This window comes from Thermobia domestica, chromosome 2, assembly GCF_964235325.1.
Source record: "Thermobia domestica chromosome 2, izTheDome1.hap1.1, whole genome shotgun sequence".
Taxonomy (NCBI): domain Eukaryota; kingdom Metazoa; phylum Arthropoda; class Insecta; order Zygentoma; family Lepismatidae; genus Thermobia; species Thermobia domestica.
Genome location: NC_137455.1, coordinates 19,559,981 through 19,586,408, shown reverse-complemented (window position 1 = coordinate 19,586,408; position 26,428 = coordinate 19,559,981). Strand labels below are relative to the sequence as shown.

At 34.9% G+C, this 26,428-nt stretch overlaps 1 protein-coding gene across 38 annotated transcripts in view; it reads left to right on the top strand.

Moving 5' to 3' along the window:
* Positions 1-26,428, top strand: part of shot (dystonin-like protein short stop) — a 620,212-nt gene that overhangs the window by 484,194 nt on the left and 109,590 nt on the right. For 37 of the 38 annotated variants that reach the window (XM_081739920.1, XM_081739887.1, XM_081739913.1 and 34 more), the window contains 13 exons: positions 1,773-1,935; positions 6,492-6,626; positions 8,598-8,830; positions 10,068-10,237; positions 13,160-13,307; positions 14,769-15,089; positions 15,263-15,592; positions 16,166-16,360; positions 18,909-19,194; positions 20,779-20,948; positions 21,790-22,008; positions 23,923-24,051; positions 24,856-25,089. In XM_081739920.1, the coding sequence (XP_081596046.1) occupies positions 1,773-1,935; positions 6,492-6,626; positions 8,598-8,830; positions 10,068-10,237; positions 13,160-13,307; positions 14,769-15,089; positions 15,263-15,592; positions 16,166-16,360; positions 18,909-19,194; positions 20,779-20,948; positions 21,790-22,008; positions 23,923-24,051; positions 24,856-25,089 (2,733 nt within the window). The remainder of the gene's footprint in view (positions 1-1,772; positions 1,936-6,491; positions 6,627-8,597; positions 8,831-10,067; positions 10,238-13,159; positions 13,308-14,768; positions 15,090-15,262; positions 15,593-16,165; positions 16,361-18,908; positions 19,195-20,778; positions 20,949-21,789; positions 22,009-23,922; positions 24,052-24,855; positions 25,090-26,428) is intronic. The other variant, XM_081739757.1, reaches the window with a different exon arrangement.

The window sequence follows — 26,428 nt, the reverse complement described above, 5'->3', positions numbered from 1 at the left end:
TTATTATTATTTTATTATTATTATTATTATTATTATTATTATAACCAGGTCATGTAGCTAGAATGGAAGAAAGTAGAAACGCTTTCAAAGTCTTGACTGGTAGACCCATAGGAAAACGACCATTAGGAAGACCTAGGCGCAGATGGGAGGATAATATTAAGATGGATCTCGCAGAGATAGGAATACAAAGTAGAAACTGGACGCAATTAGCTAAGGATAGAAGTCAGTGGAGAGCTTTTGTGAACGCGGCACTGAACCTCCGGGTTCCATAGGCCTTAGAGTTAGTTAGTTAGTTAGTTAGTTATTATTATTATTATTTCCAATTCGACTTGTTCCTTCTACATTTCCAATTGATGGAAGCAAATGTATAAAAATCAATACTCATAAAAAATTCAAATGCACAGGGAGAAAAAAATGTACAAAGAGGAAAAAGAAAATACTTAAGAATGTAATGACAAACCATAAGACATTACAAAACCTTATATTTACTTTATTTGTACATAGTTTTACACTGGGACAGTTGAAGAAACAGTAAAGTTTCCGAAGGAAGAAAAATCAATATGATTTTTACTATGAAGTGCAAGAACAATCATTGTATATTATACATACATATTTCTTTGATTCTCAGCACAACGTTATTAATACAGTTTGAAATGAGATAAAATAAACCATTTATACCGATTCAACATGCTGAAATTTTAAAGTTAGTAATATATTTCAACACTATTTATCATATATTATCTATTGTAACTTTTTTTATCGAGCTATACAGTTTGAAATTAAACTTTTATTGTCAAATACATAACGTTCTATTTTATTAAAATACATATTGTGGTAAAAGGTCCTTTCCACTACCAACTGTCTATGGTGCGGAACTTACGTTTAAGATAAGATTCAGGCATATATTCCCACAGACATTGAATCTAAAACTAAGTCAGATAAAGAACATGTTCTAACCATCTAAAACTAAGTAAAATAAAGAACCTGTTCTAACCATTTCACTACTTGGTTAACCATATGTATAATAAACAAATCATGGCTGCTGCATGACTTTTACTGAATTACAGAGTGAATAGGCCTGTATGTCCTATACATCTCATTTTTTTTTTGTCCAGAGTTTCCTTTATCAGTATTTAGTCAAAGCCATATATAACGTCGAACGTAAAACCCGAAATTAACAAAGTAAAAAGTATTTAGATATAAGATGAACGTTTACACATTATACAACATGCTAAACGGATAAACCACCGGAGTTGAATTTAAAAACACTAAGCTATTTAGCTTTTTCGATAATTTATATAAAATTGATCTGTGTAAGTTAAATTTTGATATGAGTATTGTCCAACAATAAACATAGATATATCAATGAAAGAAGAAACAACCGATTTAAACTACAAGCCACGTGGTCTTAGTGTAGAGCACCAACTACAGAAGAGAGAGAGAGAGGGAGGGTGGCTATTCTGGGAGACGGACTGGATGGCATGGTGGTTAACGCATTGGCATGATTTCAAGAGATCCCAGGTTCGAGTTCCGGTACTGTCGATCACTTTTTCACTCTTTGTATGGTAATAAAAATACATCTTGTTGCTTTTATTGTTGTAACATTCGTCTTAGAAGTAAACGGAAGTAGACAAGTAAAATTTTTTGTAAAGAAACATGTTCTTTTTTAAAGTTAATAGTTGTTATTATTTGATCTGTAGTATAAAATTGTTAACTTTTTTATTTATTCTGTTATCTGAAGATCTTAAATTCTATTTTGCTTTCCGTTGTAGCCATTAGCGAAAGAGTATAGAGACTACAGCAATACCATAGACAAGGTGAATGATTTAGGAAACGCATATGATGCATTGTTGAGAGGCGAAAGACCAGACTCTCCAACCAGGCGTCGAAGCTCTGTCAGTCCAACAAAGAGAGCCTCTGTTACTTCCAGTCCCTGTAAGACACTAGAATTGTAGTGGATAAACTTTCGTTTGTTTATAGTAATATCTGAAATATTTAATTGATTCGTGAGATAACAGATTGTAATATTAAATTATAATGCATGTCTCGTAACCCCTGGTATTACTAATTGAATGTTGAAGTGTTGTGTAATATAGTGTATGGAGGTTTTAAAAATTGAAGTTGAATACCCTAAAGTTAACGAGATTTGAGTTTAAAACTGAATTATTTCTTTTAGTTTAATTCGTAGGGCTATAGCAGTAGGAATTTCACTTTAGAATATTACTTTTTGTTTTATAGACGCCAGCATAAATCTATATCCATCCCATATGTATATGTTCTGTCGTTAGTAACTTAAGAGCCTGACATACTAAAAACAATACAAAATTTACCATTTTTCTTATGCTTGTTTTTCATAAGTGAAAGGAAATAATGAAATTCAACTTACCACAATCATAGATAATGTTATTCTACAACAGAAAGTATGAGCCTGAAGAATTTTCAGTGTTGTCATGCATAGAAATTACAGTGTTGCCACAATAACAATTCCCCCAAAATGTAAGTTAAGGCAGCGACTAGAGGAACAAACTCAACTGCATTTGATTACGTACCATGTTATTTTGTTATCCTGTGAACTACTTTTTAAATAACGATATTATTTAATTTTAATAACTGTATGATAAAACCATTTTGTTTATTACAAACTAAATACAACTATTATTTAAAAAGTAGTTCACAGGATACCAAAACAACATGATACGTAATCAAATGCAGTTGAGTTCGTTCCTCTAGTCGCTGTCTTAACGTAGATTTTGGGGGGAATTGTTATTCTGGCAACACTGTAATTCTGTGGATGGCAACATTGAAAATTCTTGAGGTTCATATTTTCTGTTGTAGAGTAGCATTATTTATAATTGTGGTAAGTTGCATTTCATTATCTCATTTCTTATGAATAAACAAGCAAAATTAGAATGGTAAGTTTTGCATTATTTTTAGTATGCCAGGCTCTTAAGAACGTAGTTACTACGTATAAATATATACACAGTGTGTCTTTAAAATCTTCATCCGATTTCAGTGTGTTATAGCTCGAAGACTATTAATCGTACGACACACATCAAGTCGCTTGTCGAGCTTTTTCCCATACTTGGAAGACTGACGGGAATTGGTGAGTTGACTGATGGTTGGCTACAGGTGTCACTAACATGCGTGGTCCCTGTACACGAGTGACATCTATCAACTAAACGGAACTTTAATATTTCCTCTTGCGAAATGTAGGCGTTTCATTGAAATACGATTAGGCATTTTCAAGCCGTAACGCTGAAATCTATTAAAGGCTTTAGACACACCCTATATATATAATATAAAATAACGATAGTATGTTGGATGGGTGTTCTTGTTTGCTAGAGATTGCGTAGTATAGTGTTACGGATTAGCCAGGAAACCTATTATTTTCGCTTAATCTAGTACACAAATTATACAGGATGATTCACGAGAAATGTGAATGTGAGGTGATTCTACATGTGAAAATAAACCGAAAAAGTCCTATGAACATGTGTCCGATTTTCGAACATTACGGAACTGGAGCGGGTTGAAGACTACACACTTCCCTGAATTATTATGAAGATAAGTGTGAATATTACATACCGAAATGCTGTATAGGCGCTGTGGTGGATAGAGTAATGAAACAGATGAGTAATCCACCCTACAAGTGGTGTAGGGGTTCTCAGACAGATGGCAGCACTGTGACGTCGCATCAAGGCAACAGCTGCCAGCGTATCCAGTGTGCAATTGTGGGTTTGATCAATGAGCAGTCGTGAGGCCGTGTGCTTGTCGTGCTTGAGTGTTGCACCAATTCGCTGTACCAGACAAATATCCCAGTTTCTGAATAACATATTTCCTCAACGGTGGATTGGCCGTGGTGGACCCATTAACTCACCCGACTTAATCCCATCGGATTTCTGTTTATAGGGCTGGTTAAAGAGGAATGTGTACGCTACGAAGGTGGATACACGTGAAGCACTTGTCGCTCGCATCACCGGTGTTGTTGCCCACGTTAAAGTCCGCCGAGATGATGTTCAGTGTGCAACACAACACACCCTCCTGCGCGTTGACAAGTACATTGAGATGGGTGGGGGACTTTTTGAATACTTATTGTAAGATGGATCAGTCATCTGTCCCAATATTATTCTGTCCACCACAGCAACTACACAGCATTTCAATAAGTAATATTGACACTAGTCTTAAAAAGATCATTCATGTGTAATCTTCACCTCGCTTCAGTTCTGTAACGATCGAACATCGGACACAATGGTCATAATACTTTTTCGGTTTATTTTCACATGTTGAATCACTTCACAAATTATGTGACATTTCTCCTGGATCACCGTGTATTTTAATTTTTGCATAGAAATAAGGTATTCTTTGGATAACTGTAAAATTATTTGAAAGGATTTATTTGCGGTTAATACAAAGTTTATGCTTGAAAGTTCACATTATCTTTTTATTAGTTGATTGATTTTCTTTTGCTTACATGCTGGTATTACCGCATTTGTTTAAGGATAAAATAATGTTATCTAGTATCTAGTTATTTCATAGCTAGAATTCCGTAACTAAGATTATTAAATGTAAAGATTTACGTTTTGGGATGACTTAAGTATCAAGCATATGTTTAGGCTTATTTTATTTTTATTTTTAAGAAAGGAGTCAAAAGAAGCAATAACATCCTTTTTTTATTTTTGTGTTGTCCACTGCTACTGTTTATTTATCCTTTCTTTGTTCTGTTCTTGTTTGTGTCACACAGAAGGCTGCATTTAATTTATTTTTCCTTCCTCTCCCCCCCCCCCTCGCATTGACCATAAAATCTTTTTTCCAGGCTTGTTTTTAATTACAACGTTTTCTTAATCGTTTGAAAGACTGTGACCACGTGACCGTATCCTAGTGAAATGCCAATGAGTGGGCGAAAAATAAAATGTCATGATCGTAGGTTTATAGATAAAAATACGTAGTTACTATTTAATTTTTAGGTAACTTTCAGAGGTAATTTTCGTAGAGGAATATCCCAAGTCATTTCTTACTTCTTTTGTGGTATCGCTGTGTAAGGTTCTTAGAATTCTCATCATTCTTTAAGTTTCATTCAAAATAATTACATATTTGCTTAATAGCGTTTTTCAAACTGTGGTCCGTTGACCTCGAGTGTACCTCGAGACAAGAATAGGTCCGTACAGTATTCTAAGAAAAGTTGCCCCACTTGAGAAAAGTTTGAGGAACGCTGCTTTTTAATGCATTTGTAGTGAAGTAACACACACACACACTAAAGTACAAATCAACTTGTATACACAATCAAAATGATACTGCCTCATATAAATGAATGCAGTTGCTGATTAAACCGAGTCGTAGTCAATCTATAGCTCATTCCCAATAGCAACACAGATATCAACCCTTCTAATCGCCGATAAACATTAACCTTTAAACTACGGAGGTAAATTCTTTAACCTTTAAACTACGGAGGTAATTTACCTTTAACCTTTAAACTACATTTAAAGAGTTTTCGTAAGGGTTTACAAAGAAGTCCATTTCTTCACTCCTATTTATCGAAGACACATGAAACAAAACGTGTTACAAAAGTTATTGTAGTACCATTTCGAAATCGAAATATCCGTAGTTAAGACAAGAAACAGGGTATTTTAAAATCAAAATATCCGGTAGTTTATAGGTTAAAACAACAGACGATTTTTCTAACTACTTTCTCATTACACGTATAAGATAACTATGTGGATCGGCTGTTATCATATTTACCCAATAGTGATCTGCTCTTAATTACATTAATAAACCATGTTAACTATTCGTAGGTCACCAAAAGCAATGAAAGAAACTTAGTTATTACATTTATGTATAGAATAACTTAGTTATTACATTTATGTATAGAATAACATCAGTTCTGTATAATTGAGGAAACACATTCTGTATTTGAAAACACAAAGAAAATCATGCCTTACAAAATAGCATAATGCATACAAGTTGAATCTCAGAAAAAAAAAAAATACCTTGCTCATCTTCTCAGAGAAGAAACTACTTGAGATGGTCTCTGGCATCGACCTTGAAAGTGAGAGACTGAGTGGTTGTTCTGGGAAGGAGACTAGTTGTCGTAGTGGTTAATGCATCGGCACGGTGTGCCGGAGGTCCTGGTTTCAAATCTCAGTCCAGTTAGTCACTTTTTCACTCTGCGTTACCTGAAATGGGTTTAGTTAGTTGCACTTCCTCTAGTTATTGTAACGAAACCGCGCAAATATTTTAAAAGTTTGTCATAATTGAATTATGTAGGCCTTCAGTGTGAACTGATATATAAGAAATACAAAGAAAACGTATTATATTAGGAACTTATGATTTTATTTTATAACAAAACGATCATTATCAACCATTTGTTTTATTTTATTCTTAGTTGTTTTTTAATCTCTTTCTCTATCGATCTTAACCTTGAATGTTTTGTGCTCCATTGAAATAGTGGTAGTTAGTGTAGCTAGTGACCAGAACCAAACCCTAAAATTCTTTTCCAGTGCGAAGGACTTCTCAGGATGCACGTAGTCCTTCACCAACTAAATTTTCTGGCTCTATCCAAAGCCCACTTTCACCAAGCGGTTCCAGCGGCTTCAGTAGCCGTCGCTCGTCGCAAGATGGCTTCCACCTCGAAGGTTGGTTCAACAACACTTTCTCTTTTAACTCCTTCACCTGGTGACAGTCTCTAGTTCTTTCTGCACAGTTTTTTGCGTATACTTACAAGCCAGCACAACCTAAATAAAATATGTAGAGATTTCTCATTTTACCTGCACTGGATTTTTTTAAACACATTGTATTTACATACCTATGAACCTTGTAGAGGACATGTGCATGGCGTATGTACTAAATTTTCTGTTAACCTAACATATATTTTACTGTTGTAATAGGATAATTGTCAGGAGTATATGATATAAAATAGTTTTTGAAATGAAAAAGATATTAGTGATAAGTGTAAAGAAGTACTCTTCATTAATAAAAATCATGTGCTAACGTTGCATCCCACAAAAATGTGTTATATTTGTTGAATTATTTCAACACTCTCTTTGCAGTTTTCCTCAGTAACAATTCTCCCATTACAGTGCTTATTGTTGAATTTTGATCCACATAGGGGAACATTCTTGAACCACCACAAATTAAAAACTAAGTGAAATTCTAAATTTAGTATAGTTTGCAACACATCACATATCTTCAGAGCTCCTTTGTGGCTAAGCGGGTAGCGTACGCGCCTTTGGCGTGGGAGAGACTGTTCCGATTCCCGGCGGGAGCTCATGTGGTTCGGATTCCATGTTAATCAGTAGGTCCCGTCTCAGATAGCCTCGCTGCTCAAAGGGACGTTAAACTCAATATCAACTAAACTCATTCACATATCTTCAATTTAGATCGTCTATTACTGAATTATAAGCTATTAAATTGTAAATCTTGTGTAGAAGACATGCCGGTAGCAACGGACGATTTGTTATACCGTGAAATGTTCTTCCCACACAACTTCCCAAAAATATATTCATGAAAGATTTCACACTATCCACAAAAAAGTTCTAATATTGGATTTGATATATATATAATTCGTTGTATTTACCTATGATGTGCTGTATTTACCTATAATGTCATCTCATTTGCGGTCCAGATTTCTTTTATCAAGATTGAATAGCATATTTTCTTTAATCCTCATGAAAGGACTCAAACACGATTGTATCTGCATCCCTGGAACTAAAATGTGCCAAGTGCTACAAACTATACTAAATTTATGGGTTTTTACTTCATTTTCTTAATTTTGGCAGTTGAAGAATATGTCTCATTTGCATTAAAATTCTGTAAATAAGCATTGCAGTGGGAGATTGTTACTGAAGAAAACTCTACAGACAGTTGAAATAATTTAACAAATATAATACACTTTTTGTGGGATGCGAGGTTAGTATTTAATTTGAATTGAAAATAAGTAGCCTATAGCGTGCATTAGCAAGCATTCTTCATGTGTAGTCCATTCAATTGAATTGATTAGAAATTAATTAGGTAATAGTAATTTTTTCAAAGATAACTCAATTAAATTTACTAAATTTTTGTATTCATTATTATTATTATTATTATTATTATTATTATTATTATTATTATTATTATTATTATTATTTTTATCATTGGAACATTAATCATAACTTTTTAATATACAGGGTGTTCCAAAAGCCCACCCGAAGGAGATTTTTGGTATTAAGTACATTTGGAATAATTGCAAATGCATTGTTGCGCTTATTTCAAGTACTACCATATGACAATAGAAGAGAGGATTGATTGTAGATATTTTAAGGAATTGGAACAATTTTACAGATAAGAATATAATGCTAATCCCAGATGTATCTAAATTAAGTCGTAAAGAACTTACGAGTATGAAATCAAGCGAAGTCATTTAAAAGTAAAATAAATAACTTGTCTCATTAAAGGGAAGTTTTAGTAGAGTGTAGTTTGTTACAGAACTTTGTCCACCAGTCAATTTTGGATTGTTCGGAAATCAGTTATTGGTAGAGACTATTTATAATTTATATTTACAGTATGTGTAAATTAATATTGTGATTTGCCTTTTTTAAAAAACATTTTAATGTGCAATTTTATTTTAGATTTATCTCCTGTGCAACAACAACTCACAGAAATCAACAATCGGTATAGTTTGCTCGGAGTTCGTATCTCCGACAGACAAAGTGAAATTGACGCAATGCGAGAGGAAGTCCGAAAACATCTTGATAATCTTCGTAACCTTGGCCTATTTTTGGATAAAGTGGAGAGACAGTTACCCAAGGACAATGTGCCACAAACCAGGGACGAATCTGATAAAATAATTAAACTTATCAAGGTAAAGAGAGCACTGCTTTTGAGTAAATATATAGTAAAAATAAAGGGTACTCAGTTAAGATAACTAACGCGTAATTTTGTTGTTGAAAGAGAAAAGCGAATATTTATCTACTGTTGCTGATTTATAGCCTAGATAGGATTGTCGGGATTGTTCTGAATTCACTGAATTCATGGTTTTCATTAAGTCTAATAAATCTCTAACGGACTGCTTTAACTGATAAATAAATGCCCAGTCGACTGACGAGAGAAAAAGATTTAATTTGTTATCTATTAGGATTATTATTGACATTCAGGACAAAATAGCCCATGTTAATTGTTCTAAATTGTACAAACTGTGTAATGACAGTTATTCAAAGCATCTTCAAAAGTACACTCTTCTCAAATTATAATTGGTACAAGAAACTTTAAAACGCAATTGTGGCCCCACGTAGCGTAGTCGCTAACGCTCTTGCCTTCGGTGCGAGCGGTCCTGGGTTCGATTCCCGGTGGGGACACACGGCCGAAAAAGTGTAAAAAGCTTTTTCAGTTCCAGCCATACTGAGTAAGGTTTTCCTCATTCACACCAGACGAATGCCGGGGTTGTACCTAACATATAGGTCCCAGGGCGCTTTCTTCCTTCCCTTTCCTCGGACAGTGTGCTCGCCGAGGAATGTCATCCCTCAGACATGACAGATTAACATGGTCGTAGATACCTAAAACCCAGAAATCTAAATCCTAAATCCCTTAAAACAGAATTATCAAATTACAGTTATTGAAGTGTAACAGATGATGATAAATTGATATAATTGATGTTTTCTCAAATTATTATTATTATTATTATTATTATAAAGCAGTATAAAGTGCACCTTTGTTCTATTTTATCTTAGATTGTCCAGTTTAATCTTGTATGCCCTTGTCCTGATTTTTTTTTTTTAAAGAAAATTATGGAAACCCTAGAAATAGGGAAAGTGATAAAGTAAAATTCAATAGAATAATTTAAAGTCTCTTTCTGTCGTTTATGATTGTTTTCTGAGCAAAGAGAGCAGAAAATAGAAACAGATTTACAGAGAAAGTGACTGTTTCAAACTTATCTTGCCCGAAAACTAGTTACACATGAAAGATCGAAGGACTGTATTATTTTTGTTTTTAAACCTTTTCATGTTTATCATCTTCACGAAATTCGTAAAAAAAAATTGAATAAAGACAATATTTATTCCAGTTGAATGTTCAATTGCTCAATATTGGTGTATTCTTTTCAGGCTGTGATTGAAGAAATGTATGAAAAACAGTCCTTACTGGACAGTACAAAGGCACAAGTGAATGATCTACTGAAACGTAAACAAGGTGTAAGTGGAGCCGATACTCTTTATGATGAGTTGACAGATGTCGTTACGCGCTGGAAGTCTCTTAGTGACAGATGTAAGAACAGGTGAGCAATTATTATTCTGTTTGTTTGTTTACCATGGGACTTGAGAATACACTATGATCAGAAATGCTGTTATGATGCTAGTAAGTTTTAAAGAACGTTACTTCTTTCATCCAAATGATGTAGTAAAAGTTTTGTCCGTTCAACGAGATCAGTTATTAATTTTCCTATTAAAATCCAATAATTCGATGTTGCTAGTTGTTTTGTGTAGATAATGAGGTATTTCAATATTAACAGTAAATTTGTAATGGATCCTCGTGTGAGTGATAGTATGGACAATTGTAAAGCAATGGAATGAAATGAAATCTGTGAGTTTTATGTCCTACAATTATGCCGGATAGGCTAAAGGAGACGGTGATGATGAGAAATGAATAAAATGGTGGAATGAAGAAAGTGGGAGGAAACGGAAGAACCCCGAGGAAACCCTCGCGCACGGTGTTTGTCCACCATAAAGTTCACTTAGCGCAGGGACCCCTCTCTACCACTGAGCCACCGCGGTCCCAATTGTAAAGCAAATAAATAATATCTGGTTAAATTTTCAACGAATTCAATACCTGCAACATCGTCCTTTTTTAATTCATTGATTTATATGGGGAAGTAATTTTTCTTCGAAATGAAGGAGTGATTTTGATGGTTCAATTTTACTGGTGATTTGCAATATATATGTTTTTCAAATACAGTACACACTGTATAATTCGGCCGTACGCTACTTCGGACCATCCAGTAATATGGTGTTTTGTGGTGGGCTCTTTGCAAGCACAAAGAGATCATAATCAGGGCCGTGTGCCGTGGGGGGGGAGCGAGGCGACGGCCCCGGGCGTCGAAGTAAGGGGCGAAAAATTCGGAGAAAAAGGAAAAAAGACGGGAAAATTGTTTGGAATACATGTATGGGGGCGCCGTCGTATACTGTCGCCCCGGGCGCTGATTTTCCACGGCACGGCCCTGGTCATAATGTCACTAGATGCGCAGATACCTGCCGAATTAGTGAGAATCTACCTTCCTTTAATCCGGCGCAGCCTGGTCTGACATATGCCAGATTAGTGAGATTAAACTGTATCTCTTGGTTTGCATGCATACAAGTTTAATGTTATTTAAATTTTATTTGATTAATAAACATTTAAAGAAAAAGAAAATAATATTGTCTCACGTAAATCAATAGATGAAAAGTAAAGAAATTGCAGGTATTCGGAAGGTTTAATGAAGTGAATGTACCTTCATTAGTGGTAGAATTTATGTTTGACTCCTTCAGTACCTAATTTTACAGTATTTACATGAATGAATTTGGATTTTTTTTTAAACCACTGAATGTTCATATATAAGCGTATTTTCAAGAACTGAACCTAAACTTCTTTCATTGTAGGATGATGATGATTTGTTATAGTACCTTAAAACACCTTGACTGTCAATATACCTGTTGACTGTTATCATCAGTGCGCCACGAGCAACAGTCTGCTAGTAATACTTTGGTTTTGCCCTTGTTTTAGCCGCATACTAAATGTATAATTTTCTTTGTGTGTGGTTTTGCATATACGCGACATGGACATTAAATTTTGACTTCTACGCCATATGTATGTAATTGCATACACAGCGTAGAACAAACGCGACAAAACTGCAATATATTGTTCGTGTATGGAAAATCATACACGTGGCGCTGCACGGGAGAACCGTGTGTATGGAATACCATACACATGGCAGTATACGTGTTAAAGTTCAAGTCGTATTATGGTTGCTGATAGTTGCTATAAGATACATAACGTAAATAAGAACAATTCTTTTCTTGTATCACGAATTTGTATGGTTCAAGAATTACTATCTCATAACACCAAAGAAGATACGGTGTAAGGCTTTCAGGTACGCTTAAGCTTCAGTAGATAGAATGTACGAGAGCCATCCAGAAGGTAAAGAATGATTGCTAGAATGTACGAGGGCCGACCAGAAGGTAAAGAACGATTGCTAGAATGTACGAGGGCCGTTCAGAAAGTAAAGAACGATTGCTAGAACGTACGAGGGCCGTTCAGAAAGTAAAGAACGATTGCTAGAATGTAAGAGGGCCATCCAGAAGGTAAAGAACGATTGCTCATCGCTCGCGGCGCCTACCCCCTACCACTGCGATCGCGTGTGCGGCAGGTAACTCCTTCCTTCACCTCAGTATGAGCCGAATCTCATTGCTGTGCGATCACACTACTTGTTTTTTGAAGCTTCTCAAAATGGCGGCGCCTATCGAAAATGCCGCCAAATGTGAAGTACGGAGTGTCATTCGTTTTCTGAACGTGCAAAACGTTAAACATATTGAAATTTATAGGCAAATAAAGACTGTTTATGGTGATAGTGCAATGAACGAGTCATCAGTGAGGAAATGGTGCATTATGTTTAATCAAGGAAGGATAAGTGTGCATGATGAAGGTCGGAATGGGAGGACATCAGTTGTTACGGAAGAATTGAAGGAAAAAGTCGGAAAAAAATCAGGAAAACCAACGTTTCACTTCTTCCTGACTTAACTTAAGGAATTGCTTGCTCGGTAGAAAAATGTTCGCAAACGACGAGGAATTCAAGCAAACAGTGACAGCCTGGCTCAAATCTTTGGCGGCAGATGAATATAACATCGTCATTGAAAAACTAGTCTCACGTTATAACAAGTGTTTTGACAATTATGGCGATCACACAAAGTAGATTCTGCAGTAAAGTAAGGCCCTGCGGTTTTGTAAGTTAAGTTTTGTGGTAATATCTTTCGTTTTTATTTAATCATGCCAAAGCATTCTTTACTTTCTGGACGACCTTCATAGAAGAAGCAGAAAAAAGGAAGAACAGAAAAATAGCTATAAAGCGATAAGTTGGGCGCCGTATTGGAATGACTATAAATAATTTACTGTAAATAAATGCAATTTTCCGGCTGATATATATGTTTTGATTTTATTTTAATTTCAGAATTAAATTCATGGAGGACATGAAGGAGTTCCATGATACGCATGATAACCTTTCCAACTGGTTGTCTGCCAAAGAAATGATGATGACTGTTCTGGGACCAATATCGTCCGACTCTCGAATGGTTGAAAGCCAAGTGAAACAAGTGAATGTAAGTTCACACTTTATTTATTTTTCTTTCTTTTTCAATTATGAAATGAATATGACATTTATCTAGCTGTTATGAATTAAACTTAGATTCAGTTGTGTTATTGACAAGCATGTGTTAAGAAGTACGCAGCTTCTTTATGGTCTGTGTTTACAAGTTACCGTTTGTCAAATGGTTAATGTTGTCGAGGTATTCCATATTGTGAAGACGAGCCTTTGGCTAGCTGGGGGCTCCACCCCCAGGCCCCCGTATTTGCTTAGCCTACGGCCTCTCATCTCTTATGTATCAGCCCTTGCATCAGGAGTGAATTTCGTGCATTAGCTTTTAATATTTCCTGAATTTGCTCAGCTGGGGCCTTTGCCCTCAGACCCGCGCGTTTGCTCGGCCTACGCCTCGTACCTCTTAAACCTACAATTCTACTGAATTTCAAGTTGTTTTTTTTTTTTTTTTTCCTATTTCAGCTATGTAAAAGGCAAGATTTTGTATCCTAAGAAAACGCTCATTTAAATAACATGGGAATTTCTTTATCCCCCCCTTTAGACCCCTTAAAAACTAAAAATATTGACTTTTGACGATTTTTGTATGGATTAGTCCTACAAGGCTACAATCATATCAAATTTCATCATTCTAATCCTGCCGGAAGTGGCTAAACATTTTGAGGTGTAGAAGATGTTCCTAATAACTGGAAAGATTTTTCAGTTCCTTATAAAACGACTCTGAAGTTGGAAATTTTTTATTTCTGGTGTTTCGCTTTGGTAACGCTAACGAAAGCGTACAAGCACACCGAATTTTAAGTTTTTATTCTGTGGGAGACCCGGATTCAATTCCTGGCGGGATCTCATGTGGTTCGGATTCCACGTTAATCAGTAGGTCCACGTCTCATATAGCCTCGCTGCTGAACGGGACGTTAAACTCAAAATCAACTCAAAGTTTTTATTCCACTTGCAAGTACCTAAAATATAAGCTTATGAGTTCAAAGAAAGTCTCGTTTAAATAACATGGGAAATTTCTTCATCCTCTTTTAGACCCCTTAAAAATTAAAAATATTTGCTTTTAGCAATTTTCGTGTGGGCTAATCTAGAAAAACTAAATCATGCCAAATTTCAGCGTTCTGCGTTAACCGGAAATACCCAGTATTTTATGTTAGTGAGTCAGTTCAGATAATCTCATCATACTGTAAGCAACTAAGAATTTAAAAATAAATAAATAAATAGTATCTTGTAAGAACTAGATAAATTTTGTATGAAAATTGAATAAGTGTTTATGGAAATTTTGAATACTTTAGAAATGTGCTGAATATCCTAGACTTAAAGAAATTTACGCACTTGCTTCTGTCTTTGATCGCGGCTATTGTTCCGCGGTAATGTTATTTTAAAAAATCCCAGTTAATAAGAAACTTACTATAAGGTACGGACAAAATGTTGAATTAATTGTTTAAATACAAAATTTGAATTAATTACGTAGGTTCTGCGTGAGGAATTCCGCACTCAACATCCACAGCTTCAGCACTTGAATGAAGTAGGAGATTCTGTGTTAACTCATGTCGATCCCAACTCTGGTGATGGCCATAAGATCTCCAATAAGTTGAACAACATCATGAAGAAATGGTCCGATCTCCTTGGCCGATTGGAAGAGCGTGCTCAGAGTCTTGGTGCTGCTGCTGATTCTAGCAGAGGATTTGATCTTGGACTCAACCGATTGAGAGATGCTTTGCAGAATATTTCTGATGAATTGGATGATTTGCCTTTGGATAAGGATCCAGAAGAACAACTTAGAAAACTTGAGGTAAGATATGTCTATACTTACTCAAGGATATGATTTGATGCATATTTATATAATTTGTACAAAAGTAACAACTTACAACACTTAAGTGTACTTTAATTGAGCCAAATTTTCTATAATGTTTTTCTACAACGTCTTATAATTTTTTCATTAAATGTATTTCTCTGTTTCTGTAGCACTTGGAAAGACAACTCGAAGGCCAAAGACCATTGCTTGCTGACGCCGAAGCAGCGGGTCAAGAATTGTGCGAAGTGCTGAGTGATCCAGCATCTAGAGCAGAAATTCAAAACAAATTGGCACAAGTTGGCCGCCAGTACAACCAGATCAAGAAGAAATTGGATCATCGCAAAGCGGAAGTTGAGAACACTCTTCGAGACGGTCGTCAGTTCGAAGCGTCTTGTGCTCAGACATTGGGTTGGCTTGCTGAAGAACTGGGACAACTGTCCGAAAGACTTCTTGTGTCTGCAGATAGAGAAATTCTACAACAACAACTGGAACATCATGAGGTTAGTTGAATTAATTAACACTGTGATTAAGATTCTTTATATCTCTTTAAAAATTTTTGCCATTTCCTCACCTATAGCTGCTGTTTTCTTCGTTATTATTAAAGTGCGAAAAATAGCCAATGTTGTTGAGAGTTTAATATTACTTTTCTAAATTGTTTGTATGTACCTCTACAAAAATCTCTTTAAAGTTATCATATCACTAGTAATGTAAAGATTATATAAAGGGTTGAGTGCCAGAGTCACCTAAGCACCAAAATAGAAATTTTGATGTGCCATAGCGTTTTTGGTATTTAGAAAAAATAATATTTTCATATGTAATCGGTATGTAAAATCTTATTTTTTTTTTTTTATTTTTTTTTTTTTTTTTGTCGTTGACTGTACTTTTATAAGTTGGCCACTGTCCAACAGATATATTACTTTAGACATCAATGATCACTCGACATATATAGTCGTGGTTTTATAGCTATGCATGCAATTAGACAGATAACAAAATTTGCAGTTATTATGGTTGCCAGTTTCAGTACTTATGTTCTTCACTTTGATATCAGTTCCTTTGTATTTGTTTCATTTCAGCCTTTATACAAGGAAGTTATGAACAAGGAACACGAAATAATTATGCTGTTGAACAAGGGACGAGACATCTTATCCCGGTCATCCAATAAAACTGACACTCGAAATTTGCAACGAGATTTGGACAAGATTCAACAGCAATGGGATAAGTTGAGGAAGGACACAATGGACAGACAGACACGCCTACAGACATGCATGGTGAGTTTTTACTGTACTTATGGAAAAAGTTTATTTAATTTTGAAGAATGAATGAAATATATATATATATATATATATATATATATAATATTATAGGTGATGATAGAACAATAGAAAGAAATGCAGAGATCTTATTAAACGCTTGCAGGGACATGGATTTAGAAGTAAATGCAGAGAAAACTAAATACATGGAAGTGTGTCGGAACCGGAATACAGCAAATTATGGATGCGTCAAAATATCAAATAATACTTTTGATAAAGTGGATAGTTTCAAATATCTAGGATCAATATTAACAGACGAAAATCATATTCACGGAGAAATTAAATGTCGACTAAAAGCAGGGAATTCATGTTACTATTCGGTTCAAAATCTCTTGTCGCGAGTTCTGTCGAGGAATTTGAAACTTAAAATATACAAAACGGTAATCATGCCTGTTGTTTTGTATGGCTGCGAAACATGGTCACTTACTCTGAGGGAAGAACATAGACTGAAAGTATTTGAGACCAAGATCCTGAGACGAATATTCGGACCCAAGAGGAACGGGAATGGGGAATGGCGGAAACTTCATAACGAGGAACTACATACTTATATGGTTTACCCAACATTGTTAGGTTCGTCAAGTCTAGGAGGCTTAGGTGGGCGGGTCATGTAGCTAGAATGGAAGAAAGTAGAAACGCTTTCAAAGTCTTGACTGGAAGACCAATTGGAAAACGACCATTAGGAAGACCTAGGCGCAGATGGGAGGACAATATTAAGATGGATCTCGCAGAGATTGGAATACAAAGTAGAAACTGGATGCAGTTAGCTAAGGATAGAAGTCAGTGGAGAGCTTTTGTGAACGCGATATTAAACCTCCGGGTTCCATAGGCCATAGACTTAGTTAGTTTAGTTTATATATATATTATTATTTTTTTTAATTCCGAGTACGTATAATTTTTGACTATCGGTATACTTAAACAGGCTAAAAAGAAGTTCGTGCAAACAATTGATAGTTTCCTTATAACATGGTGAGTGTTTGATAGTAAATACGTTAATTTCAGCGCCATAGAGAATACTATACAGGGTGGTCCGTAATTATATGTATATGATGTTTCAAAGACTGGGGTAATAGCAACATAACTTGAACATAAAATTAATGCTCTCAAATCTTCCCTTACAAAAATTTTAATCTCTGTTCTCCATGATATGGTCCACCAATCCATCATCCAAATCGATATATGCCTGGAGACGAAGAGCAAGTAACTTGACAGACCCCTACTGGTATTCTGTGGAACTCTTCTGTGATAGCTTCCCGTAGTTTGGCCAAATCGCGTGTGTAATGTTGGTACATTTTGTCCTTTAAAACACTCCATAAGAAAACGTCAGGTGGTGTCAAACTCGAATGCCATGCTCCGTCTCACGTCCGCTTAATTGTTTGTTGCAGAATACACTGTTCCAGAGAAAACTGTTTCACTATCCTGTCTGTCATACACTTACTGTTTTAAGTCCAATGACCATTATCCCCTTTCTTAGGCTGCACGGTATTGCCATATCGAAACTTTTTGTCCAAAATTACAAATACTACAGTCAGCCAAACATCACATACATAATTATGGAGTATCCTGTACAGTATTTGCGAAATACAGGTAAAAACAGTATGTGTAATACTAAGAAAATTTTCAGATGTGTACAGAACTGTTTGCAGACAATTCTGTATTCTTATATACTTTCCCTTCCAAGAAGACCTGAAAATCGTAATTACGATTGTCATTGCAAAAATCATGGCAACTATTTTTTTTCTCGAAAATGATAACGAATAAAAAAATTCTGAAATACACAAATGGAAGGTTATTTCATATGTAAACATTACATGTAGGTAGATGGATGAACACGCACACCACTATAAAGATATAGCACGAAAAAAAAATGTTGTTTCAAACGTGGTTTACTGTCAATTGTAACAGTACACGATAGTATTTACAAACTACGCCCATTCCATGTTAGTGTGTGATGGATTCTTTGGGAGACTAGTACGAAGGACTCTTAAGATGTCACAGGTACGTGTACTATTGTGTACTGTTGCAGTTGACAGTAAAACACGTTTGAAACGACAAAATTTTCTTCGTCTTTTTTCTCGTGTTATATCTTTATAGTGGTATGTGTATTCATCCATTTCTTTACATGTAATGTTTACATATGAACTAACCTTCCATTTGCATATTTCAGAATTTTTTTTTTAATTCGTTACCATTTTCGAGAAAGAAAATAGTTACCATGACTTTTGCAATAATCCTCGTATATCACGTTTGAATAAGAACTCTAATGAATTTAAACGCTCAAATAGATGACCCTCTAAACTATGTTTTGAAAGATACTTACTCATGAGAAAATATCTAGTTTAAATGAAATAATGGATGTCATTAGTACATCAACTTCAGTCTATATTAATCAACAGGGTTTAGCTTGAGCAAGAGATAATTGTTTGTTCATGAAAATTTTGTTATTAAATATTAATAACTACTTTGCATTGCAAATTCTTAAAAAGAAAGATTTCTTTCTCTTACGTAGGAACATTGTCGCAAGTACTACAGAGCCCAAGATAACTTCCTTCCATGGCTGGGACAGGCAGAAGAGAAACTTGACAATCTCCAACCAGTGAGCTTCAAGAAGAAAGACATTGAGAAACAACTGAAAGAACTGCAAGTCTTCCGAAACGAAGTCTGGAAACATTCTGGTGAATACGAGAACAATCGAACACTAGGAGAAACCTTTGTCGGTGCCTGTGACGTCAACAAAGAGATTGTGAAGAACGAATTGTCCTTCATGAAACAACGATGGGATCATCTTAACAATGGTACTTCATATTGTCTTTCATTTCTAGTTTAGTTGCTCAGTAAAATGTAGATATTGGCTATCCTTGGCTTTTACAGTAACTGTGATATTGGCTATCCTTGGCTTTTACAGTAACTGTGATATTGGCCATCCTTGGTCTTCACAGTAACTGTGATATTGGCTATCCTTGGCTTCTACAGTAACTGAGATATTGGCTATCCTTGGCTTTTTTACAGTAACTGTGATATTGGCCATCCTTGGCTTTTTTACAGTAACTGTGATATTGGCCATCCTTGGTTTTTACAGTAACTGTGATATTGGCTATCCTTGGTCTTCACAGTAACTGTGATATTAGCTATCCTTGGTTTTTACAGTAATTGTGTAATTTGCATGTGTAATCAATTGACAAAGCAATAATTGGGAGACATGAATCAATTTATTACATCCACAAAATTCTACCAATTTAAACAATTGGCGAATGGCCAATTCTCCTTATGTTTAATAATAGGTTTTTTTTTTTTTTTTTTTTTAAGTAATATCTATTGGCCATGAGGGATAAACTCGTATGTATGCATACTCTTCATCGTTAAGTGACTAACGGACGTGTTTGCGCGCATAGTACAGGGTTTGATCCCTGATGGATACTTGAATTTCACTTTGTTCTTTACAAGATTTATTCTTAATTTTTAATGTGCAGCATGTGTGAGATTTGGCCTTATCGTGACGGGGACAGATAGTCTCGCTTCTCAGCCCCCATTAAACTCTCAGTATCAGTCAATTCTTGATGGAGCTACTTGTCTCTGATATATAAACCATAGTGGTGGTCTAGATCATATCCTCTGTGTTGGAACGGGGCATTAAATTCCAAATAATTAAATCAATCAATCAAAGCAGTTGGTTTCGTTTTTTATAGCCTTAGTGCTGAAAAGGGGTACTAAACTCTAACCAGTCAATCGTGTGTGTATATATTCTGCAAATCAAATCAAAGCCTAGTCAGTCAATTGAGCCTTACTCTGTGAATTAATTATGTGTGTCTATGTTGCCTACCCTTGGTTCTATAGAAAACTATCGGTTTATACAGTCTTATGTAATCGCACCTCTCTTTTAAAATTAATATTTTGCAACCGTTCTTAGGGTAATTTTATACAAGTACTTAAACTTAAAACAAATATCTCAGCTGACTAAAGAAGATTCTTATATCTTTAGTGCAGGGATGCAAATAAACAACAAAATTTCACTAGCCCAAGAAAGAAAGAAAAGAAAAACTACTAGCTCACATCCCAATCATGATTTTTTTGTAGACTGTTACTGTTTAAAAACTCGCCCACACCGATGAACCACTTGCTCCGGGCGAGTAGTTATTTGCATCCCTGGTTTAGTGTGATTCTATCTCTGGATCAGAATAAAAATCTTTTCAGTGGAAAGGGTGAGATCAGTTTTTCAACATCATGACTGCACATAGTTCTATAGATATTAGATCAAATAAAACAGGCGAACAACATATAGACGTGTCCAATTTAGCAGGTTTTATCATAGATTTATCTTCATATACTTTATTTTTAATCGAAGTGAGCTAGAAATATTTTAATACTATTATGTTTCGTAGCTGTGCTGGAAAGAACGCAATCATTAGAAGACACAGCTCGTCGTTTGGCTGACTTCAATGACAATCTCCGAGATATGCAACATTCTCTTCAGCGCTGTGAAGATAAACTGGCTTCCCATGATGCTTTAGGAGGCGCTGCAAAAGATCCCAAATTACTGGAGAGAATTAAGGTGAGATTTATTTCGAGTCATGGCAACAGATTAAAGAAGAGTATTTTTTAGATAAAGCCATGATGAAACTAAATTAATTCTGAAAGTGTTGCGTCATTATTTATCTAACGCTGTCCTAAATAAATAAATAAATAAGTTAATAAATAAATGTAAATCGTGTAATTAAATACATAAATAAATAAATAAATACAAAAACGAAAGTTTACCACCGTAGAATCAAAAGCCAATCCAATCCAGGGACTCTTTAAAATGTACTTTTATACTATCTTGACATCGTCTTTGCGACGAAAATGAATACTTTTTTCCCCCAGTTTTCCAAGTAAAATTATTTTATAACAACCATGTCGATTGTGTGTTGTTCATTCGTAGATTTCTAGGTCTAATTAATTATGGAGATATTGGTTATATGCTCCTAGCAAAGTTTGGTATTACTATAGTGTTTTCATGAGGGGAAAGAAATATGTATAATATTGTAAAGACTACTTCTCATTTTATTGTTTTATTCCTTTTCAGTCCAATTCCAGTACTTAAATATTTATTGTTGAGTATAATTTTGGATGGGGTAATATAATAAGTTAGTAGTGTTGCACTAAATACTGAAATGAAATAATTGTGATTACTGTAAGTGGTATTTTAGAACAAAGGAATATAATTAAAAATAATGTTGAAAAGTTGCTCGGCGTATCCGAATGATTAGTGTGTGTTCATTTGGTTGTGTAATACTAGTATGGTGTATGTCTGTAGAAAAGCATTCAGTAATGTGATAATATTGATAAGAATGTTCACGCTTTCAACTTGAGTTTATGTAGAATTAATGCTATTTTATTTTTTTGAACCATAGAACTTACGAGAAGAAACCCGTGCCTTGAAGAAACCATTAGGTAATTTGAGACAGGCAGCCAATGATCTTGTGAATGAAGCTAGTGGTAGGGGAGTAGACGCTACTCACTTGCAGGATGAAGTGGACCATATAGCCGATCGTATTGATGACTTACAGGCCAAGCTTGATGATCGCTGCAGCGAACTGCAATCTGCGGCTACGGCTGTGACACATTTCAACGTAAGTAATATTCGGTCCATTATTTAGTATATTTTATTTTGATTTGTAGAGTCGAAATTAAATCCATCAAATGTTGAATTAAACCCCGCCCTGGAATTTATTTGTGACATGATTATTTTTACTCGAGAGTTTTGGTGTATATATTGTGCATAACAACGTAAATTAATATATTTGAACATATGCCACAAGCCCCCCCCCATAAATATATATATATATATATATATATATATATATATATATATCGTATCCATAAAAATACTATCTACTTTAAAGTAGTATTACTTGGCTTTGAATAATCGTATTTAAATGAAATTGGTCACATTTGAAAGAAAAACTCAAATATTTTTGTGCATATCAATAATAGACAACAAAGTCAATAATGAAGGGGATCAAACACAGAAAAAGTAAATTTACTCATGTTTGCTTTGTGATTAGTCGATATGGGTTCATTGTTAGATATTTAGCAGGCAGTTACTGTTTCTGCTGGAGGTTAGCGGAAAAGTGAACAGGCATAATGTTAGGATTTTAGGGAGTGAGAATCCATATGCCATTCTGAAAGTTGAAAGAGACTGTTCTAACGTGAATGTCTCTTGTGCCATATCGAAACGTCAAGTCTATGGCCCATTTTCATTCGAGAGACCACTGTTACAGATCTGACTTATTTTGACATGCTCACTAATTGGTTATTTCCACAATTGGAAGAAGAAGACAATGACTTTATTTTTCAACAAGATGGAGCACCTCCACACTGGCATTTACATGTTCAGGAACATTTGAATGAGCGGCTTCCAGGAAGATGGATTGGACATGCCGGAAATGATGATAATGTCTTCCACAAGTTGCCGCCGAGGTCGCCTGACATGCTCGGTCTGTGACCTTTTTTTTTTTCTATGGGGTTACGTAAAGAATTGTGTGTATGTGCCCCAATTGCCTCAAAACCTGAAAGAAGTGTAAGTTAGTGTCAGTGCTGCCATTCACTCCATTTTATCAGATATGTTGGAACAGGTGTGGCGTGAATGGGAATATCGTCTTCATGTCTGCATCGCCACTCGCATGGCCCACATTCAGAAAAAAAGTTTTTCTTTCAAATGTGACCAATTTCATTTAAATACGATTATCCAAAGAGACGTAATACATATAATTGTGTGTGTGTGTACATTTATACTTGTGAAGTTTCATGGGCAGGAAATGTACATATCTGTTGGAGGTGAAGAAAATAAGTAATAATAAATAAATAAAGGTATCGAATATTCAGTTTTGATACTTAAGTCCTGGGTGAAGCATATAGCATTCTCAGTCATATTTCTCTACTTATGTACATGTCCAAAATGATTGTCGCGTATCTATAACTGGCTTCTTGTAAGAATATAATTTGATAATGTTTTTGCAGGGTACGTTTAATACTGACACTATGTGTATAATCGGGAAATGTATATTTGTGGTAAATTTCAAAGGAAAAGAATTATAAATACGAAAATTAGAATGAGTAAAACAAAATGTCTCTAAATGGTCAAGAAAGTTTTATTTTCGTTTTATTGTTCTTATTAACTGCTCTTTTGACATGGAATTTGCCACATACTTGTCTTTGCCGATTATAAACATACTAACACATTGTAAGAAATACCGAACGAATTCGTTATCAAATTATATTTCTACAACAACATATTTATAGATATGCGACAATAATTTTGGACGTGACTGTGCGCTCAGATTTACTTCTTGCATCTTACAGTAATATAATATATGTTACTTTGAATTCTATCTTTTGGTAGTGTAAATCTGCGAGAACCTCCTAGTTATCACTATTAATAGCGTTTATTCTTAAAATAGGCATAGGTTGGGTTTGTGAAAGCTATGTTCTAACGTAATATGCTATAGAGTAGTTGTTTAATAATCTTAATATCTATTTCGCAGGACAAAGTGAAGAACTTAAGCCACGATCTCTCTGGATTGGAAGAAGAATTGAATGCTATGAAGCCTCCAGCTCGAGACGTCAAAACAGTAAGAAATCAGATCGAAGATGTCGCAAAATTGTTGAGAAAGGTATGTAAACATTCGAATAACTTCCCTGCCAGTGTATTTAGTAGTGCAAATAAATAAAGTTAAATTAAAAATAAAGAATAATTAATACTCAAAACGAAAACAAAATGACTAAGCAATTGCTGTTTGTTTATAGTAAGTACAAATTAAAACTAAAATGTATAATAAATGGAGTAGTATTGAAATTCAAAGAACGAAAACCATACGACTAGACCGGTAAAGTTCACCGACACAATAACTCGGACACCTGGGCTTAATTTCTACCGCATACACTTTTCTGCTTTTTAAAGTTCCTAAGACTAAAATAATTTTTCTTTAAGAATGTCATATATATATATATATATAATATATATATAATATTTGTCAATTTGGAATAATAACTATCACCTTTACTTTCATAATTTTAAAGAAATATTTTACACACGAATACACAATAAGGCTATCAAAATATTTGACTTGAAAATGACAATTTCGCTAAAGTATTTCTCTCTGTACAGATGTATATTATTATTTTTGAGAGAGCCAATGTAAATAATCTTATGTCTACCTCAACTGAAACATTTTCTATGTTAATAGTTTCTTATGATTATATTGGTAAACGATTTCATGCTGCATAGAACATGGTAAATATAGTGGGGTTTATTGAACCCAATACAACACTTTTCCGATCTGTCCGTGTACATTATTTATCACAGGTTAGCTGTTTATAGCTGAAATAGCAATGTCTTACAATATGGTGCTAATTAATTCAATTACTACATGTATAAGATTATTGATATATCATTGATTTTCATGTTTTCCTTTAAGATTGCCAAAGCATCAGACGATGTTACTAATGCTATCCATGCCGGAGAAGATCTTGTGGACCAGGGCTTTGCAGCTGATGCTAGAGCAACTCGCGAGCAAGTGGATTCTCTTCAGAAGCAGCTTAGTCGATTGGACGAGAGAGCGCGTAATCGTGAAGAAGAATTGGAGAATACGTTGACAAAATTGGAAGGATTCTATGATCTGTACCAAGGTGTCATGAGTGATATTAATGAGGTAGGTAGACATTATCTACTAAATAGAATAATATTAGAGCCAAAGTCCTCTTGATGCATTGTTGCAGTTAAATTACTGTATATACTCATTTATTAAGTGTTCTGTATACCAGTGTTACGTTACCAGGGTGTCTATCGGTCACGAAAGTCAGGAAAAAGTCACGAAATCAGAAAACGGTCATGAAAGTCACTAAAAAACACGAAATTTAGCTTTTGGGTCACGATTTTTTTTTTTTTAACTGTGCAAATGTAAGTACAGATTGGAAGATTTTGTTCTATAAAACGTCAAAATTCACCATCAAAAATGTCTATGGCCGGCATTAGACGCTACCAAATCGCAAGCAAAGTACGTTTGTATAGCATGCATGAAAATTCGGCCTAATTCGCACCCAAATTCGCTCTTGAGAGTGTTAGGAAATCTTATGATTTTGTAAAGAAAAGGTCACGAAAAAGTCACGAAATTTCATTTTGGAATTTTAGTAGACACCCTAGTTACGTATAATTTCAGTGATTTTTCTGACCTATCATCTTCATCCAAGGAATTAGAAAGGGTGAATCAGGAGTATCACGTGTTACAGAATTAATGAGAAAAAGTAAATTTCTGTAACACATAATTACTAACCTATTCATTCTAATTGTTCTGATAAAAGTAAATAGATCAAAATAGTCACTGAAATTATGAGCAACGCAACACTGACATAAAATACTGCATAGGTGAGTTTATATATGTTGAAATGTGTATTCTTTGTATATCATACCGTATTCTGACTACTATATTTGATATTGAACAGTATATATGTATATATGGAGTACCGTGGCTCATCTCCTGTGCAAGGGATCCTTATTTCGATCCCAGACCATATGAGTTTGTTAGATAGCATCGTATCCGTGGATTTGGGGGTTTTTCTGCTCCCTTCTACATTCTCATTGATCATTTCTGGTATATTTCCTTTAGCTTGACACTTCCGCTCCCGAACGTTCAGGCCAAAGCTAGTTTAATACAACACTCATTTTTAACGTGACAATAACCGTATTTTTTCCCAAGTAGCCATGGACCATGATTGTATGTTTCATGGACACTAGAATGTACACTCAATTTTAAAGAATCCATGTCCACTGGTGGATCATTCGGCTTAGAAGAGTGATAGGTGTGTGTGTGTCACGGGTAGTACATGTGGCTCAGTAAAAGAGATTGGTGATGCACGCGGTAGCGAAAATTTTGAAGTGAATAATCGTTTGGTGTTAAAGATTTCATTTTATTCCAACATTTATGTGTAATGAAAATTAGTTAAGTGTTCAGCTATTTACAGAAAGAAATAATGCATACTATTGAGTTACTT